The sequence below is a fragment of the Desmodus rotundus genome, chromosome 3 (genome assembly GCF_022682495.2).
Source record: "Desmodus rotundus isolate HL8 chromosome 3, HLdesRot8A.1, whole genome shotgun sequence".
Taxonomy (NCBI): Eukaryota; Metazoa; Chordata; class Mammalia; order Chiroptera; family Phyllostomidae; genus Desmodus; species Desmodus rotundus.
Window position 1 is genome coordinate 22,539,437 of NC_071389.1, and position 12,212 is coordinate 22,551,648.

A 12,212-nucleotide genomic window follows, 5' to 3' on the forward strand; every position below is an offset into this window, starting at 1 on the left:
AGACGCGTTGAGTATGATGTCCCTATGGCTGGAGGGAAGATACTTAGGATAAGTTGAACCAGAGCTCAGAGAGAGACCTAGGTTGAAGAAAAGAGACTGGCAGTCAGGGTGGGCTGGTGGGCTTGCCTAGATTGCCGTGGGGACCCTTACATTCAAAGGCAGAGAACCATTTCATTCCTGGTGAGGCCTCGATGCAGAATACCAAGTTTACCATTGATTATATACTTACTGAGCACTTACCACATGCCAGACCCTGTTCTATGTGCTTTATATGCCTCACGGAATCCTCATAACCACCCCCATGGAAAAGGTACAATTTTGACTATTTTACAGATGAGAAAATTATGAGGTGGGACTGCCTGTGCTTTAGTAGTGGTACTCAACTGGGGCACGTTATCTGAATCACCTGTGGAGCTTTAAAAATAGAGATGCCTTAGAGAGAGACTCAGGAATCTAGTCGAAAGCCCAAACCTGCGCATCTTCACAGAGGTAGTGGAGGTTGAACCAGCTACGGTCGTATGAATCATCTCTTTTCCCTCATGTATCCAATAATTAACTTTCTTCTTAGACTATAAAGCATTCATCATTGGTGTATTAAAGTGTGTGACAATTAAATCTGATGTTACCACAGTTAATACACATGTTCTGATCTGTAGGTAGTATCTCAGAGAGATGATATTTCACTTCAGACAAACCAAAAACCTGTCTTTATGTGGTATTAAGAGTACCCCAGAATTGGATACAATGGAGTTCATCTTACAATGAGAAATGTTAGAAATGCAAAATCTCAGGCCGCACCTCAAACCTGCAGCAACTGCAGAAGTAGGACCCAGCAAGTTGTGTTGCAATACACCATTCAGTAAGACTGAGATGCTCGCTAAAGTCTGAGGGTCACCGCTTCAAAGAAACTTCAGTCTGGTGGTTCCCTATCATGACTGAGGATAAGAATTACTTGGGAAGCTTTAAGAAACATTCCTATGTCTCACACCTACTTAGTTAGAATCTGGGAATGGGTGCAAACTTATTTTTAAAAGGGGATGTATGTGTGTGCACATTTTACACTGGAACAGCAACGACCTCTCTTTTTAACAACTACCTCTCTCTACTTTTAGAGAGAGGGGAAGGGAGGGAGAAAGACAGGGAGAGAAACATCGATGTGCAAGAGAAACATCGGTGGGGTACCTCTCACACGCACCCCAACTAAATCGAACAGGCAACCCTTCGCTTTGTGGTACGACACCCAACTAGCTGAGCCACGCTGGTCAGAGCTGGAACAGCACGCATCTTAAAGGACCGATAAGAAATGAGTAGCTGAAGTTTCCTCTGGGAGGGGAAGCAGGCGATCAAATTATAGGGCGAGGAGAAACATTTTTTACTATGTGTCTTTGTACTGTGTGCATTTTTTACTAAGTGCATGTAATACTTATTCACGTAAATTAATTAACTAAATATTTTTAGCTTAGGGGGAAAAAGAATCACTGCTTTAGCAAGAAAGAGACATTAGCAAGCATGATATGTGAATGAGCTATACGGGAAGGAAGCAGGGCAGTGAAACAGAATGTGGGGCTGTCAGCGGCCAAAGGGCAGGTAGAGCACGAAGGAAGAGAAGGGGACAAGAGGAAAGACAGTCTTGGCCAGAGAGTCCAAGCAGATAATCCTCCCTCCACTTCCTTCCTGAGGTGATGCCAGGTAAAAGGAAACTCAAACCACAGAGCTCAACTTATCCGTATTCAGCTTTATTCTGAATTAACCATCTATCAAGAGTGCACGTCAGAAGAGTAGAAAAAAATAAAGGAGCCCATCAAAAACAGTTCCCTGGCGAGTGGGAGAGGCATGGTGTTAGGAGGCCTGTTTAGGGAAGGAAATGTTGTCCAGGTCATGGATGCCATGCTTGTCGATGATTCGAACACTGAAGGTTGGCAGATTCAGGATGAAGCGTTTCTGGAGCTGCAGAGAGACATGAAGGCAATCAGTCAGCAAATATTCACTAAGCTCTCTCCCTGTGGGCCACGCTCCGACTGAGACAGACACTGGGCATACCAGCAGAGGAAAACCCCCGCTTCTATGGAGCTTATACTCCACTGGGGGCCGCTGGTGCTAGGACACTGACAAAAGCCCAAACTGCAGGTGAACACTGACTGGAAGGTAGTGAGCGAGAGCTGGGGGATGCAGCTTCGAGCGCATCATCTCTGGTCAGGCAGCTGATGGAAGACAGAGACAATCTGAATCTCTACTCCCCAGTCTTCTACCCACTGATCAGCCTGGGAAACACAGACTTCTCTTTTTGAATGTCTCAAGGTGATAAGCCAACAAAAGAGTGAGTGCCCTAGGAATAAGCTTTGGACCAAGTTTTCTCCAGTTACCCACCCACCCATATTATCAGGGCCTGGTGTGTCGGAGTGTTTGCGTGTAGCTGGAGGGGTGGTAGGAGGATGTCAGCAGAACTCCTGGAACATACTCTGCTTCTGTCTCCTCCAACCCAAGCTGACCTGTCATCACAGTAACATCTCTGCACTCTCATCAGACCTGCTCAAGGCTGTTCCTAAGGAGCTGCATGGTCTACGTGCATGACAGCAGACAGCCCCGCTAATCTGGCTGCAGATCACTGAGGGACACAGCTGGAGGACATCTGTGCCCCTGTGGCTACCCTTCCTGGACACCTCACTAACAGTCTCCAGAGAGAAGGCACAAAGTTCTCTGCCTGCTTCCTTAGGAGCGTATCCCAGAAATGTCCACCTCCCCAGGCCGAAGCTCTCCCTCCCTCAATGTTTCCCATCTCTTTTACTGCTGAGAACTGGGCAGCAACAACCAATTCACTTTCAGAGTCCTCTCTGGCTGGTGCCTCCTATTATTCAGAAACAAGATTCAAGATCAAGAAAAGGTAACAATAAGGAAATGTGGGTTTCTAATATAATCATCTTTTAGATCTATAAGGAATAAAGTTTCAAACACTGAATATTCTTCCAATGGCTTCTTCCTGGCAGCCCCTTGCAACACTTGGGGCTGTCAGACTAATGTGGCCTCTCAGCTGAATGGTTAAAAAGTACATGAGTTTATTCTGTGTTGAAAGGGGATTTACAAACAAGAGGAAGAAGGGGGCACTGTGGACCAAAAAGGATAGGCTTATGTTAAGAGATCTGCACCCCCCGCCCCCCATTCTCATCCTCCTACTCTCTCACTAGACTACAAATTCAAGTTAATCCTTAGGCCACAGGGACAGTAAAAGAATGAAAAAGATTAAGGGATTGCTTTCTTTTCCTCCTCACCCTCCATTCATCCCCCAAAGGCTCTGACTCTTGAGAGCAGTACTAGACTGGGTGGCAGGTCCGAGTTCCAGGCCTCACAAACTAAAGGCTATTCTCCCCTTCTGCCCAAAGCTTCCCAGTTGCTGCTGTCTATGGTCTCCTGCATTCTCAGGGGAGGCTTTCTCTCCAGGACTCAGGACCCATGCACTGTTAAAGGGAGCAGACAGTGCGGCAACTCCGGGTGGCACAAGAACAAAGCAGGTATAAACTACAGACAGCACTTCTTAAAGCATGGCCCAGTTACTGCCTGCAGCAAAATCACCTGGGGCTGCTAGCTAAACTGTTCTCAGGCTCAACTCCAGGACAAGTGAATCAGAAGGGGGCATGGCTGGGGCGAAACTGTTTGATTTTTAAAAACCAGTTCCTCGGACAATTCTTATACATGCTAAAATTTGAGAACCACTGGTCTGGATGAACCAAAAAGAAAAGTAAATTGTAAAACTAACATCAATGAGGACGTGACCCATAAGAGGAAAAACTAAGCTTATTACCCACCAAACTATCTCTGGCAGCAACTTCACATCTAGTTAATGGGTATTAATTGCACCTTCTGGCAAGGGTCAGAAAAAATGTAACTGAGGAACAAGAACAATATTGGCAAAGAGACAAAACATTCTTTTCAGTCCCTTTGGAATCCCCAGGGAGCTACTCACCTCCTCCAGACATTTCCTGAGAAGCTCCACGGCCATCTCGCGTGAGATCGCTGGAAGAGAACACAGGGGCCAAGAACTCAAGGGGCTGCCATTAAATCCAACTCTCTGCCACAACTTTCGATTAAGTTTCAAACTCCTTCAGGTCAGCGTGTCACACAAACGGAAAAGGCCTCCACCCCCCAAAAACCCCTAGCCTTCTAGCTTGCACCAAACCTTTTCCATATGCAGTTGAGGGTGCCCCAGACCCAATGCTCTGGCAGCCACAAGCCATTGCAAATTGATTTGCTACAGAGAAGGGTAAGCATGACGGAATTCTGCCTCCCATGGCCGGGCCTGCCTCTAGAGAAGTCCAGTGGCCTGCCTCTTTTTTTATAGCCCATCCCCCTACCTCACCCCCAAACCCCCCTTTAGACCAGGGCTTAAACCAGTTCCATCTGCCCTAGCCAGCTGCAAATCAGGGAAAGGGAAGACAGGGCCAGAGCTTTAGCCTCCCTTTCCCAGCTGGGTCTCAGTTTAACAATGGAAAGAGAATTCATAGGATAGGGCCGAGACTCATAAAATAGGAGCCAAAGGAACTGTCCATGGGCATGTCAAACTGGGATGACATATTACGCACTTAGGCTTCAGGGGTGGCTGGTGGTTATTTTGGTGGGCAAATCAGCTGTATTACTGACAGATGCCAAATCCAGAAACAGTCACTAGGAGGCCAGGCTAATTCTTTTCAGGATGTGGCCTGGAGCTCTGGCAAGGCTGAGGGTGAGCAAGAGGGCAGCACCAAAAAGAATAAGCCAGGTTTTTGCTATACTGACAGGGAAGAAAAGAATGTAAGGAGAGAGGTGGTTATCTGTGCTGCATCTATGGCCTGTTAAAGCTAAGACCCCCAAGTGCCTACTGCGCACAGTGGCTAATGTCAAAGTTGGCATCGGGGCCAGAAGACAGAACCTACCACAAAAGCATCCCTGTGTCGAAGGCTTTGCCAAGCTGACAGTTTATTGACAGAGGGCCAGCTTTATCCTGCAGGAGGGGGTGGCCATTAGGTGATAAAAACCAAGGGAAGGGCCCAGACTAGTGGCCTTCAAAAGCTCTGACATTTAAGCAAAGAAATCCTCAGTTATCATGCTGGGGAACTGTTCATCCTCAAAAGCTCAAAACAAGCGCAAACCACTTGGTTTATCTGCTCTTTCTCTACAGCTTTGATACCAGTAAGCATCTATGCAGGGCAAAATGAGTGAAAAAAATGAACTTTTGTAACTGAAGAATTAATTTTATTCACTACTCCAACCCCCCTTTAAAACAAATCAAAACCCAGCTCTGGACACATCCAATACCTCATTTTGTCTGGTCAAAGAGAGACTTCTATCAGCTTTTCAACAGCCCTACTGACCCTACTGAGCCCTACAGGAGAAAGCAGCTTCCAGAGGGTACCTGAACGTGCTTCTTAGGGTCCCTCCTCTATTCAAGCCCTGGCCACCCAACTCCAAGGGGTAGTGCACAAAACCGGAAGGCGGCTGAGGACGGAGCTCTGCTACTTTTCCCTACCTAGGCCGCTGGAACTTACTTGGTTTATAGTACCGGTCCAGGATACTGAGAGTCAGGAAGGCACCATAGCCATGGGCTGCGAAAGGGGCCTTGGCCAAGGCTGCCAGGTAGTCCATGTAGTAGAGCGCCGGCCCCTCGTGCTCATCGTAGCCAGCCAGGAGGAGGTTGACGTGATACGGGGTCTGCAGCAGAAAGTCATGGCAAAGGGATCGTCACGACAGTAACATCAACATCGCTTTCCGTGGCAAATGGCAACATTCCACCTCTCGGTGAATAAAAAAATAGCAGCAACTAAGTAAATCATAATTAAAGTTAAAATTTAGAGAAGCTTAAAGGACCTAGATTATGGTAAGAGTTTAGGGAGGTCAGCTTGTTTTCTTGGAATAGAAGAACACTGGGAGCATTTTAAGGAACTTTACGGTGTACAAAAAAGCTGCTTTCTTCTTAAAGCCTGTGGCCCAGAACCTATTACAAAAGCATTTCAAAGGCAAACCACGGGTGTTGTTGTGTCTCTCCTAATTGCTGAAATCAACAAATACAATTTTGAGTGTCAAGCCACAGACTAAAGAAAGGAGGGGCACCAACCACATCATTCTATATAAACAGGTGCAGGCTGAACACCTGAACCAAAATCTTAGGTGGTTAACTGTCTTTCTCATTATTAAAGAAACAATTCTCAAATATTTAAGTCAAATCACTACACTTTTAATGCAGACAATAGTAATGGAAGTCCTTAACATTAAAAAGAAAAAACATAGAAGAACTATAGATTTAGGTGAAATGCTAACATTTTTCTAATATAACAAGGTTCCCCTAAGATAACCAAGAAGTAATTTTTATCAGTAAGACAAATAAAAAGTCATTAGAACTTGGATTTATAGGTGTCCTTTCTTTGTTTTATCTGCAAGTCTAAGCATGCAAGTTCCTACAGAGAACCTTGACTAAGTCTGCCTTGTTCTTCACGTCCAAATGGATTATTTTTTTTTCTACACCAGGTGGACCATTTTCCATGTTAAATTCAGTCTGTCTACATCCCCAGGAGTCAGCAGCAAGACTCCCATCTTATATGGCTTCCTTTTCCTCTGCAAAGTGCATTTGCCTCAGTGAGCACGTAGTAAGCAGGCCTTGCCCAAGGTTTTATGCTCACCCCTAAAATACCTTTATGCCCCCTATTATAAAGCATGAGGTAATAACAGCTAATGATCATAAAAGTGACATCTTACATTCTTTGAACACTGGTTAACATGGGCACTTGGCAGCTTGGAGAAACTTGTATTAGAAGAACACATGAAAATATAGTATATACTTATTTGAAATTCAAAGCCAGCTGTGCTAAGTAACATCTGCCGGAGATTACACAGTAGATCTAACCTGCAAGCAAGTTTCTGCCCTGCGGATCAGACGATCGCCAGACTCTGAGGAGTAAGAAGTGACCAGTAGCCAAGTCTTCTGCGAAAACAATTACCTGCCTGTCACATTTCCCAGCGGGTAGTGTGCTACACTCTGCCAGGCTCTGGAACTCTCTGCTGCATTCTGGTGACTATGTTCTTAATACGTCTGACCCTAGGCAAGACACTTAACCCCTAGGAGCTTCTGTTTCCTTATGTGTAAAACTGGGTTAATTAACCCTTCCCCTTTCTACCTTCTAGGGAGTGTGGTGAGAAAAAATAATAGAGGTGAGGCATCCCGAACTCTGGAAGAGAAGACGCTACCTAAATTCCTACTGTATTATAGCTATACTCCAGTCTCCTTTTGATAGCATTTTTTAAAGTGTGAAAACAGTACTGTAAAATGAGGCAAACATAAAATACCTTGGTGTTCTTACAGTTAAAATTATAGTAACAAAAGGGGCGCAAGAGAAGATGGGGAGAAAATGGGGATTTTTAACAAGTTTCCCTTCCCAAGAGATTCAATACTACAGGCTCTCACCAATCACAAAATAATTCATCTTTTTGCAAGAAAATGACTCTACTCTTCTTCCTTAACTGATCAAAATACCCACTGTATGGGTAACCAAAACAATGTTATCAAGTTGCAATGGTGTATTAAGGATCTACCCAGATGTTCAAAGAGGCCCAACCAGCAGAAGAGATATGTTCTGTCTCCAATGAAGATCTTGCTCATACTGTAAGATTAAACTGTATTTAAAACAATTAATGTGATTTTAAAAGTCACCACCAAAAGATTGCACATGATACTATGTCGACAGAATTCCAAGAGCAAACTGTATTGCTTAATTGCTCTATATGATATCATTTATTTATGCTCAAGCATCTGACAACACACACACTTGTCGAAGTTGGCAGTCAGAAGCTACAGCACGTGGCATACAACTCACAAATGATTGTGTGACTTCGAATTACCAACTTTCGCATGTGTGAGATGCTTAAGCATAAATAAATGGTGTTATCTAGACTAATTAAATCAATACATCTGTGTAACAACTTGCAGTTTCTGAAATTCTTCTGACAATGCTCCATCAAAGCTCTCTGGTTCACACTGGTTTTTTAAAATTTCAAATAAAGTTTGTGTCCTGTTGTGTATTGCCACTCCTCTAGGAATCATGGCGTTCAAAGTGACTAAACCAGAGTTACGGGATTCTTGACTGTTACATTCTTTCACGTTCACGATTCATTACTGTTTTCTTGGAATGAGACGAATTCCAAGCCATTCAATTTTGTGCTCTCTTACAGCACACACACGTGTAACTGCTTGTGGTGTGTTTAGGGAAATACTTAGAATGTGCAAGAGCCAACCCATCTATTCAAATATTTATACCAATCATAAGCTCCATGAAGTCAAGACTATATCTGGCTTGTTCAATGATGTATATGCTCAATAAATACTTGCCGAATGGATAACAATCATACCAGAATGCATTACATACGTTTTAATATAGATATGTGGCTAATGACTAATATCACAAGAGGAAAGATTAAGAAATCCACTAAACAAATGCCAGAAAGTGACAGGTCCTACTTCTAAGAACTGGTTCAAGTTTAAATCAACTGCCAGCCCCTCTGTGAATGCACATATGTAGTTGCTTTCTGCTAGACTCCTGGGTCCTTCTCTTTCTACCTCCCTTTAGACATGGGCTGCTAAGTAAAGAAAAAATTTGGCTACAGGTCAGGCGTTTAGAATTAAACAAGAGCATAAGTAAATATCTCAGGAGAAACAGCTGGGCTATACTGCAGAGTTAGACCTGAGTCTGAAATTTGACTATTACCAGATGTGTGGCTTTGGAAAAGTTAGTCACCTAACCTCTCTCATTTTCAGTGTTTTCATTGAAAACATGGAAAACTACCTACTGCAAAAGGGCTGCGGTGAAGATTCAAAGAGATAGTGCTTATAAATGATAAGCACAGTGCCTAAAACAGTAAAGGCTCAAAAAATGCTAAAATTACTACTAGGGAAACACACTCATCTGTGAAGTTCACAGTGTCCATGTACTCAGGAGAAGCCCATCTACTCCTGGCACTGAAATATGAGATAAATTCCTCATATATCTTCATAAGGGGACGTAGAGAAACGTTTACAAAAGTGCCTAGACTCTGTCATAGTCGTTCTATGCTTCGTCTCTCTTACACTGAACGGAAATCTCTCCTTAAGATTGAACAGTAACCTACTTGGAGGACACCAGAGGGTCAGAGAGGATGGTGGAAGGAGGACAAAGATGGGCGAACAATGCTTAAAAGGAACAGACCAAAATGATATATTTCCTGGATTATATATGTTCCACTCTGGAGACGTCTGACCTACAATCTTCACACATATGCCCCAAAACATAAATACAATAATATTCATTGAGGCCACTACTTTTATAATGAAAAAAACAGAAGCAATCCAAATGTCCACTGAGAAGATGGAGGTGTGGATAAAGACATATTCACACAGCTACAGAAAAAATTACAACTAGACTACAAAACAAGTATCACCCAGAAGTGTCAGAAAATCGAGCTGTATGGAAGTCCAAAAACCAAGGATATAGAGAAGCTACATTCACCCAAAACAGGTCTGCTCTTCTACAATAGGCCATGCTAGTTAAGACGGAAGTCAAGCAGCTCTACCTAATACACAGAAACAAATACAGGGAGGCTGCCAAATTGAGGAGACAAAGAAATATGGCCCAATTGAAAGAACAGAACAAAACTCCAGAAAAAGAATTAAATGAAACGGAGATAAGCAACCTATCAGATGCAGAGTCAAAACTGTAGTGATCAGGATGCTCAGAGAACTCACTGAGTACGGCAACAGCGTAACAAAAGGCCCAGGCAGAAATGAAGGTTGCAGTAAGTGAAATAAAGAAAAACCTACAGGGAACCCAAAGTGGAAGGGATGAAACTGAGCATCAAATCAATGATTTGGAACATACGGAAGAAAAAAGCATTCAATCAGAACAGCAAAAAGAAAAAAGAATTCTAAAAAACGAGGACGAATAGGAAGCCACGCAACATCTCCAAACCTACCAACATCTAAATTATAGGGGTGCCAGAAGGAGGAGAGAAAGAGCAAGAAATTGAAAACTTATTTGGAAAAAGTAATGAAAGAAAACTTCCCTAAATTGGTGAAGGAAATAGACATACAAGTCCAGGAAGCACAGAGAATCCCAAACAAGTTGGACCCAAAGAGGACCACACCAAGACACATCAAAATTAAAATGCCAAAGGTTAAAGATAAAGAGAGAATCTCAAAAGCAGCAAGAGAAAGACAGACAATTACCTACAAAGGAGTTCCCATGAGACTATCAGCTGATTTCTCAAAAAAAACTTTGCAGACTAGAAGGGACTGGCAGGAAGTATTCAAAGTGATGAAAAGCAAGGACCTACGATCTAGATTACTCTATCCAGCAAAGCTATCATTTAGAATTGAAGGGCAGATGAAGCGCTTCCCAGATTAGGTAAAACTAAAGGAGTTCGTCATTACCTAGCCATTGTTACATGAAATGTTAAAGGTACTTATTTAAGAAAAAGAAGATGAGCCTTGGCTGGTTTGGCTCAGTGGATTGAGTGCTGGCCTGTGAACCGCAGGGTCACTGGTTCGATTCCCAGTCAGGGAACATACCTGGGTTATAGGCCAGGTCCCCAGTTGGGGGGTGTGAGAGGCAACCGGTCGTGTTTCTCTCCCTCTCTTTCTCCCTCCCTTCCCCTCTCTCTAAAAATAAGTAAAATATTTTTTAAAAAAGAAGATGATCAAAACTATGAACATTAAAATGGCAACAAAGCCACAACTATCAACAACTGAATCTAAAAAAAACAAACAGAGCAAACAACCAGAACAGGAACAGAATCAGAGCTACGGAGAGCACTTAGATGGTTATCAGTTGGGAGGGAGGAAGGGGGAGAATGGGAGAAAAGGTGCAGGGATTAAGAAGCATGAATCGGTAGGTACAAAATTGACAGGGGGAGGTTAAGATTAGTATAGGAAATGTGTAGCTAAAGAATTTATATGCAGGACCCATGGACATGAACTTTATATAAAAGGGGGGGGGCTGCTGGAGGAAATGGGGTTACTGGGCAGAGGGGGGCAAAGCGGGAACAATTGGGACAACTGTAACAGCATAATCAATAAAAATATATATATTTTTAAAAAGTGCCTAGCACACTGCCTGACACATACTAAAATGCAGTGAATAACAGTCTCCTCCTCTCTCCTTTGCAGATGCTTTTCAGCGGCCCTAAGGTGTCTATCGTCAAAAACATTCACAAGCATTAACACTTAGGGCATGTCTGCTTTTTAGCCAACCACTCTCACCTATCTCGAGACTGACACAGGCATGGAGACAGAGACAATGAGATTTTCTGAAAGTCTTAAAAAGCAAAACCAAAAACATCCTACATCCGGATTTGGAGAGTAAATTACCATTTATTAAGTACCTTCATGCTGTTTCTGTCCTTACAGGTTGTCGTTACAGGTATGTCCATCCTAAGTGCTAAGCCTCACTTTCTGATTTTTCACTACACTCCTTCTTCCCCATGATTAGTGTTATGTGAGAACTGGCCAATGATTCAGAGGAAATGGGAACACTAATCAATCATGAATGAATTGCCAGAATCCCCTTTTACAAAGCAATCCTTATACTGTGATGATATAATTTAGTCTTTGCCTGTCTCCACTATTCTAACCGTTTAGATAGCAAATCTAGGTGATAAAGTTATGAGGTCCCCACGGGGAGAAACTCTATCTTATATGTATCTTATATGTCTAAGCATGTTCCACGGCAAAGGCCGGGACTCAATATTATATATAATTGTGAACTAACCTAAACATCCAAATGACCAGTAAATGAATCCAAATATTTAGCTGAGACGCTCTCTGTCCAATGCAACAGTTTACAGGGCACACACCAACGTGCTTAGAGTTCTATCTAGCTAATACACTAAGAGGAAAATTTAAATGAATCATCCTGGGAATTTAAAATGAATTTAGCTTCTAAAATAAGGTACCGCCAAAATTTTGCCTCTCTTTTTTACAAGTGGGAAATAAAAAACCCTAGACAAATGTGGTACCTTTTCCTCCCTTAAAAAAAATATGACATGAACTTATTTTTGAAGTGGCAAGCTTTTAAGACATTTTGAGATTTCCTCACCTATACAATAGGATAAAAACAGGGTACATCACATGGTTGCCAGAAGGAGAGGTTGGGAGGATATGTGAAAAAAATGAAGGGGTTAAGAAGTACAAACTGGTAGTTATGAAAGAGTCACGGGAATGTAAA

At 42.9% G+C, this 12,212-nt stretch overlaps 1 protein-coding gene across 1 annotated transcript in view; it reads right to left on the reverse strand.

The window, feature by feature from the left end:
- Positions 1 to 1,715: 1,715 nt before the first annotated feature.
- The window catches only part of PSMB2 (proteasome 20S subunit beta 2), a 31,539-nt gene continuing 21,042 nt past the window's right edge, over positions 1,716 to 12,212 (reverse strand). The window contains exons 4-6 of the mRNA XM_024554562.4: positions 5,517 to 5,679; positions 3,959 to 4,008; positions 1,716 to 1,947 (exon numbers count right to left, since the gene is read on the reverse strand). Coding sequence (XP_024410330.1) covers positions 1,840 to 1,947; positions 3,959 to 4,008; positions 5,517 to 5,679 — 321 coding nt within the window. The 3' untranslated portion in view covers positions 1,716 to 1,839. The remainder of the gene's footprint in view (positions 1,948 to 3,958; positions 4,009 to 5,516; positions 5,680 to 12,212) is intronic.